Source organism: Oryctolagus cuniculus, chromosome 9 (assembly GCF_964237555.1).
Source record: "Oryctolagus cuniculus chromosome 9, mOryCun1.1, whole genome shotgun sequence".
Classification (NCBI taxonomy): domain Eukaryota; kingdom Metazoa; phylum Chordata; class Mammalia; order Lagomorpha; family Leporidae; genus Oryctolagus; species Oryctolagus cuniculus.
In genome coordinates this window covers 41,348,067-41,366,264 of record NC_091440.1, presented here as the reverse complement: position 1 = coordinate 41,366,264, position 18,198 = coordinate 41,348,067, and the positions used below count along the sequence as shown (strand labels likewise).

Genomic DNA, 18,198 nt, shown 5'->3' with positions numbered 1-18,198 from the left:
ATACAAACTTGTGCAATTTTTATTTTAATGAAGATGAGAAGTTCATTAAAGAAGATAAATATTTCATTAGATCTTAAATAAAACAAAAGAGATTTTTTGGCTTCTCTCAGCACAAAATTCCTTTGAAAGATTAATTAATACATGCAAATTATGCAAATTAGACCCATGCAAATATTTTATGAAGACAATTAAGGGAACCATTAATTACTGCTTTTTTTGCTTCAGTGAGATTCATTCATTTAATTTTAATTTCACTTTTAACTGTTTTGATGTATAATCTTGCAGCTAAGAACTTTATCTTTCCTGGCGGGTCACTTAAACTTATAAATTTCATCAAGTGAGCACATAGAAATCTGTAAAGATATTCTCAAGACTATGTTTAGTATCAAGAGAAATTTTTGACACAATGTACTCCCAGAAACAGGGAAACTGGAAGGGAATGTGAGCTCATTCTTGGACAAGGTTCAACTGCTGGAAAAGCAATTAATTTGCTTTGGCTGTGCTAATATAGGGGAATTAGAAAGTGTGACACAAGACAAATAGAAATAATTAGTTCTCCAAAATGATGTTCTCATTAATATGGTTCGAACAGTAGAAATAAAAAAACATTATTGTGGCATGTCTGCATTCTGTCCCTAACCACAGGAGGTGGAATAATGCACCATAAGCATTTTTATATTTATAGTCTAAATGGTGTTTTATTTTTCCTAAACAATTTGTATCAAAGGGTGTTACATGCCTTGACTGTCTTAACAAATACAGACTATCAAAATTAATAACATACTTTCCATAACCGTGTGTTTGTGTACAACTTTTATCTTGCTCACCCAAATCCTGTATTTTAATGAACAGGCATAAAGATGAAATGGGAGTCATTTTCTGTCATTTAAATGTTTTCTGATCATTCTTAAAACTACTGAAGTTAATACTTCACAGTAATTTTTAAAATTTTATTTATGCTTCATCTTAAAGAAATCATTCTGTTAACTTAAAAAGTTCTTTCACATGGCCCTGCTACTTTTGCTGTCAAAGAAAATACACAAGAAAGAGAAGCAGCAGACTTTGTGAATGTCAACCACTCAAGTTAGTTCTAATCTATATTATTAAATGGCAACCTTTTTCAGCTTTGGTAGACACTATACACATTTTCAACCATTATGATCTTCAATGAGCAAGTTAATTAAATATACTGCTCATTAATTTTCTCCCTTGATAATAAAGGTAAAAACCTCAAAGCAAAAAGCAATTCTTTAAATCTGAAGATAATATTATACTGTATAAAGAATAAAGCATTATGTATTGAATATAATGAAAAAAACAACTTTCTAAATTATCTGGTATACTTGATAATAAAAGTATCGCTGATAAAAGTACATATAAAATTAAAATGACAGAGTTTTATTCTGCCACCCATTCTCTGACACTTCCCTTAGTTCTACAGCCAATCACTGCAACTGTAACACCACGAGAAAATGTCAGTGGGAAAAATTATCAATGATATGGCTATATTTTTTTCACGTCGTTTAAAAGTAGGTCTTGAAGTTAAATTTCCTTTGCTACAAAGGTAAAGTTATTTCATGAACCACTTTATAAATTATCCAAATTTCTTTTATATTTTTTCACTGTTTACACAGATGTATATTAAACCTTCCAAATAAGAATCAGTGAATCTGAATGATACACTCTGTTTAGTCAGTCATCCATGTCACTAATTATGACATTATGTCAAAATGTATCTAGAATCGACCTGTAGGATGCCCTGCTAATAACTGTCCTAATTTCCATTGATCAATATTCTTTGATTATAGGTCTTCAGACAGTAGTCAAGCCAAACCACAAACATGTTCACAACCAAGTAAATTTAATTCAAATTACTTTGTGCTAAATTTTTACTGTATTTTCTATTAATAATGTTCTGTTTCAATACTTAATGACAATTTACTTGCACAATGTACATTTCCTTCCTAAAATTCCATTACCACCCATTATTCTGATACACCCAGATAAAAGTAAATTCTATATCAGCTAAACTCGAGCTTAGCCAAAAGGCCAAGAAGTGATTCCATACCCCTTAAACATTCATAAAAGCCTCTATAGTTATATTACTCTTCTAGAAAAAATTATATCAACTAAATTATAAACTAAGGTCAATATTTTGCCTTAATTCATTTTTGTCTAATATTTGGTTAATGGAGTACAAGGTTGAGATAATGTTATAAAATCTCATGAAATGTCACAAGTCGACAAGGAAATACAATGATGACAAATATACTTTCTTTCTCTGGTAAGAACGAGTTTAGAAAACTATCTCTAATGAAACAACAAATTGAAATTATTTTATGTAATAAGTAATTATAATGAATCATATTTTCTACGATTTTGAACAGTTTCTACTTAACAATGCCTGTTATGTCTAATTTTATGTCCATTAGTCTAAATGATATAAGAAGTTATATGCAACAACCATCTGCAGGAGGCCTTCAGCATTTTGAGTTTAAGTATATCCACCTACATTCAAACATATAGTTACTCTTTTATATATAATTGCAAATGAATGTTTACATAGAAATTGTGAGAAAATATGATTCTAAAGTTTTATGACATTAAAATTCATAGGTATCTATCAAGCTCTCTATTTAAGATTAATAATTCTGATAGTCTAGTTAAATGAGTAGTTAACAATGACCTATGGTAACTATGGAACAATATCCTGTTTATTGGTTTCTGCCTACAATCAATATCACCTTTTGTTCAACGTAATCAATGTTGTCTTAAATTGATTAGTTTCACTGAAATGCTGCCAAATACCAGATACCACTGCTAAGGGATTAGAAGCAAATTTATTATTGTTTGGTTTTGTTCATAGTAATATAATTCTAATATTTATATTTTAAGATCAAGAAAAATGGTTTGAGGTAATCCCTGTAGTAATTACTTATTTCTAAGGGAGTAAAAAATTGTCAATATGCCGTACTGGCAGCTCAGAAATAAGTTTTGTTTATTTGTTTGCTTGCTTGCTTTGTTTTACAGAAAGCTTTCCCTTTCATCTCCTTTTAATCTAATAAGACATCTTAAATACGGAAAATGTGGTACAGGTAGGTTTTAAAATTCTTGTAAATCTTCACACTTTACTGTAGGACTAATTCAACACTGTATAATGAAAAACTTGGACTAATTTTCAAAAAAAAAAGAAAAGGAAAGGAAAGAAAATTACATGTTAGAGTAATAATAGCTTTAGTGTTCACCAGCTGCCAGGCTTTGCAGTATGTATGTTAATCTATAATAATAAAGCTTAATATTAACAACTAAAACTTAAATGTGTACATCCTACTGCCCAGCATGGACTACACACTTTACTGTTTTACATAACCTGACAACTAACTACTCTCTGATGGTGAGCAGTTATTAAGAACAAAAAATAAGTGCGCAACAGAGATTTGAGTCTAGACCTAACTCGTAGCATTTCTCAACTACTACGTTCTACAGAAGTACATAAATAGAATCTCCACTCCCACACTAAAGCTAAAGGTTTGACTTTAAGCTTTAGAAATAGAAATCAGCACAACACAATTAAATGACAATCACATTTGAATGCTAGTTTCATAGAGTTTGTAATATAGGTCCATTTAAGTAAGGTAAAATTTAGGAAAAAGTACAAGTCTGGGACACCATTCAGCAACATAAATTTAAACACAAACTTCACAGGAAATCATGAGATTCTCCAACTTTCATTACTATATAGAAATTAGATTTGTTTCAGAAATTTTAAATTTTATGGAAAGTTCACTTCACGTTTGGTTATAGATAGCTAGATTAATTTTTTATCTAAATGTGATTATTTTGCTAATTTCTCTATACCACTTTATTTTCTCCACTTCAAGTGAGGTTTTCCCTCCCGTGACTGGATGACTACAATTATAGCATAGGTATAGTAGATGACACAAGAGCAGGACAGAAAATATTTGCACAATTGTATATCATTCCCTAGTAGTGGACTGTTTTGAAACTTTTAAGTCATTAATAGATAAGTGCAAACTCTCCAAAATGAGTGATATGGATGCAAGTGGGTATCATATAAGAGATACATACTTGCACAGGTAGCAAGGCATGGTGAAAAAAAAGTTGGGAATATGAATCATGACGCAATGTTAGCAACTCCACTAGTAGTGTGTCAGTGAGAAAGGTAATTGCACACTCTGAATTTAGGTTACCTCACCTTTAAATTAGAATATACAAGAAAGGATTGATAAATATAAGTTCCTAATAGACTTCATTACTTTAAGAAGGTAGATACTTCTATTTACTATATCCTTAAGTCTAAGTGAAATGAAGTATATTCTTAGGAGGTCCCTTGAGCACTAGAATATTTGTTTCAATAAAAATGCTTGACCAAGGCTATAAATTCCTTTCATAAAAACCACACATAGTAGGTTGCTTAGTAGCTATAATTTACTAAACAAATATTAAATAATCATGCATTTTAAAGGGGTAGGAAATATATCATTTAACAATCCTAACCTGAAAATTAATAAGGAGAAAATAATATGAGGTAGACCACACTATAGTCCAAAGTCTGATAAACTCTTGGTGTGACTTTTCACAGGTCATCTACTCCTCATAAGTCTTAGTTTCCTCTTTTGCACAATAAAGAGATTTAATTTATTTTAAAGTCCTTTTCCAATGCTAAGGAAGTAACATCATAAAAGTGTACTTGGCATATCATCAATGTTGAATAAATATTTGTTGAATAAATGAATTAATTTAAAATTCAGCATGTATCGTCAAGTATCTAGGAAGTGGAAAGAAGATATTTTTAAATAGGAAAAAAAAGATTGTTAATATGTAGGGAAGTCTTTTATGTCCTTTTATTGGAGGAATATTTGGTTTTCTATGATCTGAGATCAATCAAAAAAAAAGAATAAAAGCCAAACAGTTTTGATTATGGCCACTGGATGTAAATAAAAGAGATGTACTTTCAAGTGAATTCAAGATTTTGCAAGCATAACTTGCAGATAGTCTAAGATGTCAGAGGAAGTATGGTCTATGTTCCCATTGATTTTAACAATTATTTTTGTTTTAAGCAGATGGGTTTGTATTTAAAAAGTGAGCAGAAAACTGCTATTTTAAAAGTTAACTTTCAGGACATTTTAGAGATTTTTAAAAACATGGAACAGCAATATCCACTATCCTTCCATGTTATCATTATAGATATACTGATTAAAAATTGTTTAGGTGGTCAACATATAAATTCAGAAGATTTAACCATTTGTAATGATAAAAAATAAATCAGAAAAGAAGTATGAAGTTAATGTTTAATGGCTAACCAAAAGAAGAAGTGATACTTGGAAAATCGCATTACATTGTGCTAAATATTAATTGAAAATGGAATAATACATGTGAATGTCTGCAGAATACAAATCTTGAATCAAATGTGCAAAGAAAGTAAGAGTAAATGTGCACACAAAGAATAAACACATATTGATTCAGCTACCATATATGAGCATTAATTCTTCCAGAATTTGTAATTCTGATTATCCTGGACTGAATCACAAAATTTTTTATTTGCTCCCATTAGTGTATCCATTGATAATCTGAGAAATATAAGATAATCAGTTCTTTGGATTCTCAAAATATCTAACATAGGTTCTAGTAGCTCATCAATGGCTCATTTATCCCCTCAGGGAACACAAAGGGTAGGCTGGTAAAGGCAAGAACAAGGTGGAAACCACTCATGGCAGTGGGTAAAAGCAATTTTTCAGGAAAACAATAATAACAACAAAATTCCATCACAGTAGGAGTACAGAGATTGAAAGGGAAGAGTTGCGATTAGATGTAGATAGTGGTAAGAGGGTAAGGCAGTAAAATATAAAGCTCAACTCTTCCCTTGTTATAGGTTACAAAAGGTGTTGGACTGGATAGATGAGGATGCTATAGAGAAGGAAGATGAAAGGAAGACTGCTCTGTGGAGAGGAGGCAGATACTTTCAGTTTGAGGCACTGAACCTTAAGGTCCCTTGGACCCTCAAATAAATAACAGGATATTATTATCTGGAGCAACTAAAACGTCAATGAACTGGAGAGATTCCCTTATAAATAGCCAAAATATACATTGAAGAGTCTATTTAAGTTGATATCAGTTCCTAAAAAGAGAGAATAAAACAAGACTAGAATTTAACAAGAAAGCAATGATGTTATAGACTTGGTTGTAAGGAGGGTATACAAGCGCATTTGTATTTGTTGGGGCAAAAGGGATTTTGGAGGCTATTTATGGGTTAGCTGGCAAAACACCTGCAAAACCTGCCTAATGAGTCTTAAATGATGCCAAAAATAGCTTTAAAAAGCTTAAAGTCAGATACATTTTTCAAAATCCAGCACAAATCATGACATTTACAATTTTGTTAGGATTTGAAAAATGAACAAATTAATCACTATACAACTCAGTTCCTGAAACAAATTTTTTTAAAAAAGAAAGTTTGATGTTATTCTGTATTGATAATATATCTACCAAAATCATAAAGTTTGAGTCAGTTATTAGGAATAAAACAATGAAAAATGTCTCCCTGTGCCTCATGAGCTGATCTATCTTACTTGTCATGAAAAGTGGGGAAGGATTTTTGGCCTAGCAATTGAAGATATTGCCATGCCCCATGTTGGAGAGCCTGGGTTTCAGTCCAGTCTCTACCTCTGCACTCCAGTTTCTCTCTGGTGCACATCCAGGGAAGCATTAGATGATGCTTCAAGTAGTTGTGTCCTTGATACACATGAAGGATCCCTAGCTTGAGTTCATGGTTCTTGAATTCAGCCTGACCTAGCCTTCAGCCAAAGAGGGCGTTTAAGAAGTGAACCAGTGGATGGAAGACTCTCTCTCTCCCTCACTCCTTCCTTAAAATAAATGAAAATAATTAATTAAAAAATAAAAATGAATTGTTTAGGGCTTATATCTTGGAACTGCTTTCAAAACCACTGTGATTTCCTTTTCTTCACCTCTTTAGTATAGCAGTGGTGAAAAAAATGTCAATGAAGCAATATTTAGTATAACCTAAGATGCATATTTGGGGGTAATTAGTTGGCACTCAAATGGTATTTAAGTGCCCGACTTCTAGTGACAAAATATTGGTCTAAATGTGACATTTATCTATTAAAAAATTAAAAATAAGTAAATACATGACAAACATAAAAATGTGAGCTTATTTTTTTTTCTTTCCCAATTAAGTTGAGTTTATTTTGGAATAGAGAATAATTTCTGTTATGGCTGGACTGGGAGAAAGAAAGAATACAAACAGTATTATAACACCTGGGCTTGGGAACCTGGGAGCAAGAAAGCAAAGGAGCAAGAAGCTATGTTTGTGTCACTCTTGAGTTGTGAGGCAGAAGACGCTCATGGCTCCCAGAATGCATAGCATAGACCATTTCACAAGTTACTAATGAGTTCTGGTTCTTTCTTCCCTGCTTTTCCCATTTTTGAGCTTAGACAGAATTTGACTAAAGACAGTCTTCCTTCTTTGATTCCTTCTGTTCGTAGTTAATTGTGTTCTGTTTCTTAGCTTCAAAATGTATTAATTTAGTTTAAGGTTAGAAAAAGAAATCAAAGGGCAGGGCTAAGTGAGCTGTAACTTAATGAAGTTAGAGTTGCAAAAGATGATCTCTATGCTCTTATTTTTACAGTATTGGAATAGCCTAACTACTGGTGAATTTTTAGCAACTAGCTGCTACAAACAGTTTCACCTACAGTCCTTTTTTGAAAATTACATTTGAGTAAACTTTTACTAGCTAATAAAATCATGAATATTAATAAAGTGTCTTATAACAAATAAACTGAATTTTTAACAATAACTGACATGCTAATGAATGAATGGGTGAAGATTTTATATTAAAATGTAAAGAAAAACAAATCCATAATTATTTATATTTGAACTTAACTCACTAGGTATAACTGTTGTACAAACATTTTGTTTCCCTTATCATGAGGTTACATGAGTGAGTTTACTGTATTATCCAATTGACTGCATTCTGGAGAGCAAAAGGAAGGTAATTTGTGATTAACACTTTTTTTCTTCAGAATAAGCCAATCACAAAAATGCAAATCAAGAATTGTTAATATTTCTATCTCATGCAGAAAGATTTTATTCATATAAAGTATATATTTGAATATTTGTGAACATAAGTTCAAACAAAATACTCACAGCTTTATTAATGACCAAAATGTTGCTGACTGAATTCATATTATACATTTATTGTCAACTATGAAAAAATGTTTAATCACTACTTAACTTACTTGGTAATGTTAACAAAGACCTCCCATATATACGTAGGACTACATTGTCTTTTGCTTCCCCTAAATTGAGTTTGAATCACCGTCTGGATTCTGAGTATAGCAGATAATTGATGTATCACACTGACCTGAAGGTTCACATGTATTCTTAGACCATGTGGACACTATCTAAGTTAGTGCATGAATAGCCCCTCCATACACAAACAGCGGCTAATGGTAACTATAGCCTTATTAAAGCTATTGCCCTGATAAGGGGACTGGCTTGTTTCTAATGTGCATGTAATATTTATAACATACAAATAATTAGTTTTTTAATAATATTATACACACATACATACACAATTTTGTTGAAATCCATAATTCTCTAAAAATTGATATCTTTTAAAATAGACAATTGCATTATCATATATATCCAAGGAGATGCTCATAACAACACATCATCCAGTTGTTAGGATTAAAAACCTAATTATCATGGCCTCAGGTAAAATAAACAGGTGAAGTAATATAGTGTACTTTCCTTGGTACTGTTTCTTCAAGTTCTGATTTTTACTTTCTGCACATATGACACTACACTTTTGTTTCTTTTACACTAAACAAAGAAAATGACACTTTTGGAGTTAAGTCATACAATTAGTGTCATTCAATATTCAAAAATGACTGAACTTAAAATGCAAAAAAATTGGGGGGATTAGGTAGTCATTTTAGGCTTCTCTTTGAAGAATTATCTTCATTTAAACAGAAAACAAATGTTCTTTTTTACTGTTTAGTATTCATGTTGTTAGATTGTTTCTTGCCCAGAATACATGCTTGACTATAAATGGTACCTTCTGATTTTGTTCTTTCCTAACAGTACAGTCTCAGCAATATACATATTTAGCTCTTCTAAGTGTTTAATCAACCCCCTTTAGTATTCTATATATGATTTTGCTCAGCAGATTTGTGTTATTAACTTGTATATAATGACATACAGAACATTTGGAAATCCGCAAAGGAACTAAACAATCTTATTTATTGATAACATTCAACTAGTTAATTTTACATGTACCTTGCAGTAACTGTCACAAAAATGAGTAGTTAAATATTTTTTAAGTTTTGTGAAAGACCTATTTGATTAATCTGTGATTTTACTTATGCAGTTTAGGACTTATAAACCTTTCCTATATTAGATTGGACCTCAAATATTCAATAAAGCACATTTACTGTGTCCAAGATTAAATCATACATTGTTTAAAATTAATTATTCCTTTTTAATTGCATTGTATAAACAGAAATGACCTGTTAATTTAAAGAAAATCTATCAGCACAAAATGAATTCACTCACATAAACAAGCAAGATGAACTTGACCTTGTTTGAACTTGTTTTGATGTGGCCCAGATGGTAGGCTACATGCTTGAATAGCAGGCTAAAGCTGAGGAAAAACTCATATAGCAAGATCTAGATTTATAGCCTTCTGCAAATTCCTACCTTGTATTGTCCTTTCAGCATCTGTTCTGCCGCCACTGCGGTCAGCTTCTATCTCTGGGGTCAGAGAGTCTAAAAGCACAGAAAGGTAAGAGTGACACATATTTCATTTGATTCCTATTGTCCTTTGAAAAAAAAGAGCAACCTGTTACTTCAGTGCTGAATTAAAATTACATAAATCTCTGTCATCTTAAAGGTTGAACAAAAAGTGTAATGAGAAGATTTTGAAAAAAAATTTGAGCAGATAAATAAGTAACACAACATTGTTCAAAAAATAGGATAAAGATTGTGAACAGATCACTGCTTTATTCATTTTCAATAGAGACATAGTTGCTTCAACAGAGAAACATTGCCAAGTCCCAGATACTGAAGTTAAGTACAAAGCAGTGGAAACACCTGAGAAATAATGTTTCCTACCACATTCCTAGCACCCTGCTTTTAGCTACAAGCATAGCTGAATGAATCAGTAAATAGCAGTATGTGGAAGCACAATGTCTAAATTGCCTTTGAGTATTAAAAATAAAAGTTATTCATGCACACACAGATCCCCTCTTACCATTTAAGACCCTGAGACTATCTGTGGAAGCTGCCTGTTTCAGCGTCTGCTCTGCTTGCTCGCGTCGTTTTGTCTCGAATTCAAGAGCTTCTTGTAATTTTCTCTTGGCCTTCTTCTCTTTCTTTAGCCTCTTTTGAACTATAGCTAGAAAAGAGTATATATATTTATACCATTATTTTTTTCTTATTTTTGCAACATTATTAGTTTCCAAAAGAGCTCTGATTTTATATTATTTTTTCCTCCTGGACTGAGTCTACCTACCCAGAGGAAGTAAAAAAAAAAAAAAAAAAAAAAAAAAATCTACCTTTACCTAAAACAATTCCCAGTAAAAGGTCTGAGGAGGCCAATTTTTTTATTTCAGCCTTGAACTATTCTAAAAATGCCTTTAATTGTCGTATGTAGAGATAAATTTAATAGGAAGCTAATTTTAGTAAATATTTGTATTCACTGATAAAGGAAGCTTGATTAAATGAATTTTGTGGTTTAGTTCTCTGCCCTTGAATCAGAACAGTGCAGAGTAGTTTGATTAGTGCAGACCTTTATAAGCGTGCCTCCTATCTCCTTATGAAGTGTCAATTTTAGTAGCAAATGAAGCATTTCTCCTCTTAAGCTTTGGAAAACAATGTTACATCAACCAGATTTTTCACAAACTTATTTGAAAGTTTAGAATATATAACAAATATTTTTGCATATGAGAAAAATACTCTTAATTATTACAAGTAGATGCAGAAATAATTTTTTGGTTGAAGTTATCACAGTTTTCTTAGAGAATGATTTCTTCACTGCAAATTTAAGCACTATAATATATTTTAAGAAAATTATAACAGTTTCAGTCTGTAGTAATAAGGTGAGGTATAAAACCTCACTACTAACAACAGTGTACTACTGACAGCAAATACTTTTTATAGAAAAAGTCTATTGTAACACAAAACATTGACTATAATACATCGTTCTCCTATTGGACAATTTAAACATTTGTAAATAATATGTAATCAATATATAAAAACAGGTGCTTTTCTCAAAATGTATATTAATTATACTTTCAGTTTTATAATTTTTTAACTTTTGCTAAATATGGTAACTAATAAACTTATAGGAAGGATATATGTGTTTTTCTTTTAAATCATTTATTTTTCAATTATTGATAAACACTGTCAATACCAATGTGACTGAGCCAGTATATAAGAAGGTTCTCTTGTTAGTTATGAAGGACAATCATTCCCAGTTTACTATTTAATTTCTTACTACAGATTAAATAGTAAGAATGCTTTCATCAAACACAATATTCAGTCAAAATAAAAATAAGTAATAATGAGTCAAGTATATTAGTTTCATTTATCCCATTTTTATCATTATTAATATTGCTAAGATGGCAGTTCATTAACTTACTGAGTTTATACCAGATTAATGTATTTTCTTAAAATGTTTTTCTCAAGGTCCATTGGCCCCAATCTTGAAAGAAAAGTAATTAGAACTGATTTTAAAAACATGCTAATTTCTTTTATCTACTAGTGTGAAAATCACATGATTATCTTAATAAAATTACTTGGCTACTAATTTCCCCTTCCAAAGATGATTGTTTATAAGTCTCCTTTAGAAGAGACAGCAACTTCTGAAATATTTATATGAGTTGTATACTCCCCTGCACTAAAAGCTCAATACCCAGTGCTTTGTCATTGACCACTCACTTCTTCCTGAGTCTGAACCAAATGAGACTGCCATGCTCTCTCTTCAGAGTAATATATGGCTTACATAGACACATTAATAATAGGTAAGTATTGGTAATTATGAACTTTAATTTACTGTTCATAATTAATTAAATGGGAATTTCCTGGTGTGATCTGTGAATATTTTGCCCTCTAGTGGCTAAATGAATAAAATAGAATGGAAATTCTTCCACCAGACTTGAACCAATCAAACTTAAAGGTCTCAAAAGTAACCAGTTATTGCAGCATTTCAAGGGCCTGCCCTTAAGACTTACAAAAATGACTTGTCCATTTGAGTACAAAATCAAGGCATGGCTGTTTTGCGGAAGATGTTCCATAGATTGAGCTGTATGAGTAAGCGCCCTTATTCAGGTCAATTTACAATGTTTATTTGGTCTTGATTACTTTAGCACCTAAATTTACATGAAGTCACATTATTTAAAACTATGCTATCTACATATGGTGACAGTTTCCCAAATGGAATTCATCCTAGAAACCCCCTAGCTCTTTCCTCATAATAGCTCATGAAACAAACTGGTAAGCCTTGCTAGTTCCAACAGCAAAATAGAAACAATGACTTTTAAATGACTATATCAATATATATTAAAACAGAATATGTGGAACAATAATATTGGATAATATTCAATGAATGAAAATTTGTTCTTCCTATTTCTAGAATACTTAGTAAATATAATAGTTGAGGCATACAAAGGGAATTGATTGTAAAGATAATACTTTACAAATTCATTCATAAAATAAACATACAAATATAAACTTCAAAATTAGCTATGCAGCTCAATAGGCTACTCCCCCGCCTGTGGCGCTGGCACACGGGGTTCTAGTCCCACTCGGGGTGCCAGATTCTGTCCCGGTTGCTCTCTGCTATGGCCCGGGAGTGCAGTGGAGGATGGCCCAAGTCCTTGGGCCCTGCACCCCACAGGAGACCAGGAGAAGCACCTGACTCCTGGCTTCAGATCAGTTCGATGCGCCGGCTGCAGCGCTCTGGCCACAGCAGCCACTGGAGGGTGAACCAATGGCAAAAGGAAGACCTTTCTCTCTGTCTCTCTCTCTCTCACTGTCCACTCTGCCTGTCAAAAAAAAATTAAAAATAAATAAAAAAATAAAAAAATTAGCTATGGATATATCACACAGTGTGTTAAAAGAAACCTTTCATAGATCAATAATATCATTAGATTTATCCAACAAGAATTCATATCAGTTTTCACTCTGTGTACTTGACCTCAATGAATAGGAATGAAACATTCAGAAAGAAAATCATACAAACACTTAACTTCAGTCATTTTCTCAGATAGTCATCAGTCTTCAATTTCAGTTGATAAGTATCTTACTAATCTTTCTTCACTTAAATAATCAGTGTTTTCTATTTTAGCTTTATGACTTTAACTCATAAGATTTTCAAAGGACAATTGTGAATGAACAGAAAATTTTTCTTCATGGCTGTCATCTTATCAGAGCTCATTCTTATCTTAAAGAATATGAATTCATTAAGCTCTAAAAGCAATAAAATTAAATGATTAATGATATAATGGATATGTTTCAATTCCCTGCAGTAGGAACAGAAGAGAAAACATGTATTCTGGAGATTAAGAACTACAAAGAGCCCAAGATTCAAGTTCTGCCCTGATTTTCAGCTACAACTAAGTTAACAAGTTAAGTCTCAAAGTGAATAACCAAGCATAGTATTTATTATGTTGGATATTTTACTTAAAGTATTAAACTTATTTGGAAATACCTCTGTTCTTTTGTTCCATAGCCAACTGCTTTTCAAGCGTTTCCCTTAGTTCTCTTTCCCTTAAAAAATCCATCTTCAGTTCTGTTTTTTCCAGTTGAACCTGTTTTTCTTGAGCTCTGGCATTATCTATGGCAACTTTTAGGAGCCCCTGTACAAAGAAGTTATTCAGAATGGTAATATGTTTTGATGCAAAACACATTTCATTCATTACTTAAAAGCATTTTAAAGGAGAAAAACCCACTTATCAAATTCTTTAATCCTCATGCATTCACCCTGCACTCACTAAGACAAATACCATAAGTAAAATATGAAACTTCTCAGTCTAATTAAACTATTTTAGACAGAAAAATATTTATGGAATGCAGGTTTCGTCAAGTCTGATTAGAATATCTAGATCCAAAGCTAAACAAAAGCAGCACATAAGCACATCTGAAAAAGAAAAAAAAAAGAACTGAGCAAAAATCTAGCCTGAAATCCTTCAACAGCTAAGTATCTGACATGGTTTATGCAACCCCATATGATGCTTGCAGTACTCACTGCCATCTTGGGGCTCATTCCCCCAGGGACTTCGCGCTTCCTGTTACACTGTGCTTTTGAATGCTTTTCCTCCAGAATTGTGCATGGCCCACACTCCCATTTCATGTCATTTTTCCTCAAAGTCACCATACCTGAAAAGATTTGTCTTACCTCCCTATCTGAAACACTCTTCCAAATGTATTTTCTTATTCTTTAAAATTCTTCAAAGCATTCATCAGTTACTATTGTTATTTATTTATTTCTTCACTAATACATGTTGTGCCTTTTCCACTAAAATGTAAGCTATCTGAAGTATGGAAACTTTCTCTCTTATAACATCATATCCCTAGGGAGCAGGGATAGCCTGGTATACAGTAGATTTTAAAATTTCATGAATAGACATCTTAATGTGACAGTATTTTTCTACAATATATAATATATTCAAGGGATCCTAAATGTAGTGGCTTTGTAGTGCATCATTTTTTTTAAAGCATTCAATATGTTTGTAACAAACTGGGAATAACTTTTAAAAAACTAATGGCATAATTTGAAGGGGCACATGGTAAAAATAAATTTTATTTAATCATGCATCTAATTATTGAGATTATATATAGATATTAAATATATATTTACTTACTCTATGCCTCTGAAAATATAGCCATATTTTGAGATTTTTAAAAATGAGATTATGAGAATGTTAAATGTATAAAAAACATTCTCTATGTTTTCTCTCCTAAAATGTTATACACCAGAAAAATCTGTAAAAATTAGAGCTAAACATTCTGACCAATTAAGCAGTATGAAAGGCTTTTTTAAAGTAGAAAGTATTTGGCCTTGTGAATATGAGACTAAATTTTAAACTGAAATAGTAAATGAAACAGAAGGTTGTGCCATTTGTAGTTGTCCTGGGGAATATGACTGCCCCCCCACCCCTTTTCGCCAGAGACAACATGAGCACTTTGCTTCAGGAATTTAAACTCCAGCTTGATTTGTAATCCCAATAGAGATGAAACTCTACTTCAGCCAACCAGTACAGCTTTAGCATTGTCAAAAGCCATTTTTATTCGCTTTTCAAGCACACATAAATTATTTCATATTTGCTATACCTGACCCTGAGTCCTGGCATAATTCTTGTGATATGAAACAAGCTGGAGAAGGATTTCTAAGTGGCAGCTTGCCCCTCCCTAGTCTTTTGTTGTTTTAACAATAAAACATAGCTGCTAAGATAACTGCCATCTTAACTCAATTCAGCAACATTCCTGTGTATGTTTCTTCTTCATCAGGAACAAACAATTAGTAACAAATGAAAGAGATCATTACATCTAGTGCCCTTTTAGATCACCCCAATTAAAACTTTAGTTTAGCTGTATTTTAATTCTAAGATACCAAATTCTAATTTTCTGCTCTGATTGCTCTTGTTGACTTATCTTTGAAAGATGTACTCTCTGTGCAATGTCTAGAGATTATTTAGCAAGATGCCAATGTTGGCACCACTTAATGTGTTGATTGGTTGTATTATCAGTAGCTGTTTAAAATAAATTACTATTAAACTATTATTGTCCTTGGCTGACAAAACACAATATTTTGGTGTTCTTTAAACATGAAACAATCATTATGAATAAACATGTTGAATAATGTTAAACGGCAAGTCTAATTTGTGTAATTTTATATTAATATTCCTTTGTAAAGAATGAAGTTGCTAAGAGCATTTATGTTTACTGTTTCCTTTTGTTACCGTTGCTGCTAATGTGGCTAATGGCAATATATTACCTATTCCTGCTGATTATGTCTGAAAAATACTAGCTTTTAGTATCCAGTACCCTTGAGGGACTACTTATAAGCTATATAAAATTAAATTTCATTTTTAGACTTTACATAAGTGCACATCAGTAGGAGTCCAGTGTGAACAAAAATCTGTACTGGAGTCAAACTGATACATATGTAAAACTATATTATTCCAAGTGACAGCTCTGCTACAAAAATTACAGAATACTGATTAAATTCCAGTGCATCAGGGGGCTTGATAAACAATATCAAGTAGTGTTCACGGAATATACAAATCATTAGGACAGTATGTTAACCATCAGTAATAATAGTATTACTTTCAAATTGATATATATAACTTCTGTGAATTTTCCAGGTAGATTCTCTATGAAGTTCACACTGAATTTTGCTCTCACTGGAACATATAGTATCCAGCAAAATTGTCTAAATGTATTACAGTTGGAAGTATGCATTAAAAATGTCAATGAACAAACTATTGGTGTTTTTTAAAAGGTATAAAAATAAAGTTAAAATTATTGGCTATGACTTTGACACATAAAGGTTTGAAGATGGATAATCAGAGTATTTCAGCCTTAATACCTACATTCTTTTTCACTGTATTTCCTTCAACATAGAAGTATAGAATACTTCTTAGACCACAGTTAGATTATGTCCATTTATTAGACCACAGTCAATGAACATGTGGCTCCCATTTACTATGTTTTTGACATCTCTTTTAAATCTTCCTTGTTTGTTTAATTTCACAAACCATAGTGAATCAACTCCCTGATATATATTCAATTATGGAAAGTATCTTCAGTGCTAATCTTATCCCTAACTAAATTTTATATTCTGTACCTTTTTTAAATATTTCCACTTTATTTTTACATATTTACCTATTCTTATTTTCCTATATGTGAGATATTCAAAATCCTTTTTGCAAAAAGACGGATGAACAAAGTACATATTGCTCCCTATCCTGTATACTCATAGATTGCAGGTATGCTTTCCAGCATAGAAATTCAGATTTTGAATGGCAAGTAGAATCCTCCCCTTAGTGTGTTCTGGTGGAAGCCAAGATCTGTAGACAATGGCTGGTTGGCTCAAATTTGTTTTCTATAGTGAAACATGATGGTTATCATAAAGCACAAATGGTAGCTGACACAAAATTTTATTTTCCTTGTGTAAAATCTCATGGGAAGTTCTCCAAGGACATGTTTGAATGGGGAAAGATGGTGCTATTGAAAAGAAAAAAAAAAGCCACATTCTTTGTAAAGTAAAGAAGTTTTAAAAAGCAAGGAAACAAAAATGTGTCTACATTCCTCACTAATATAAAATTAATATCCTTTACTGTACACATCTTCATCTATTATCACATTTAATTTTTAAAATATTCAATAGTCAAGAAGTAGCAGGAAAATTGTACTAGTTAATAAAAATCTGTGGTCTAATTCTATATTAATATATATAATTTTCATTTTAAAGCACAAAACAATGAAAAATGAGTTTTGATAATGGTATCACAGAGGGAACACCTGTAGTAATCATTGCAAATTTAGCAATTCAGGATTGCTAAATTACAGTTTGTTATGAAATTAAATTATTGACTATTAAAACAATAACATTTTAAGGGGGCTTTAATAATTAATTCTAATAAAAAAGCAGATTCTCAAAAGAAATATGGAGCTTCCAACTTAGTACACAAAATTATGCTTCCTTTTTGACATAAAAAGCAGAGAACCCCATTATATATAATTGAAACTGCAGAGGAAATTGAGATAGGCAGAATGTAATCACCCAAATTATAATTTGGACAGCAAACACATTTATACTGTATAGTTAATAAGCTGGGGTCATGACTGTTTAAACATTCTATACCATTTCTAGAATACTACCATAACTCAATAAACGTGACACTAATAGATATCATCTATTTCCTTTTTACAAAATGATGTGAACTCATTACTAGATCTATACCTAGTACATATGTGTATATTTGTATAAGTGTTATGCATGTACACGTATGCATCGTATATTTGTGTGTATATATATATGCATGTATGTGTGTTTGAATACTTGTACATGGAACTCAGTAAGATATTTAATCTTTATTTTACTTTATGTACACACATATATATTTATTTATATATATACATGTAAATATATACAA

General features: G+C 31.6%; 1 protein-coding gene across 1 annotated transcript in view; it reads right to left on the bottom strand.

The window, feature by feature from the left end:
* The window catches only part of DACH1 (dachshund family transcription factor 1), a 438,545-nt gene that overhangs the window by 24,689 nt on the left and 395,658 nt on the right, over positions 1-18,198 (bottom strand). The window contains exons 8-10 of the mRNA XM_008260046.4: positions 13,749-13,896; positions 10,290-10,433; positions 9,737-9,805 (exon numbers count right to left, since the gene is read on the bottom strand). Of these exons, the coding sequence (XP_008258268.2) occupies positions 9,737-9,805; positions 10,290-10,433; positions 13,749-13,896 (361 nt within the window). The remainder of the gene's footprint in view (positions 1-9,736; positions 9,806-10,289; positions 10,434-13,748; positions 13,897-18,198) is intronic.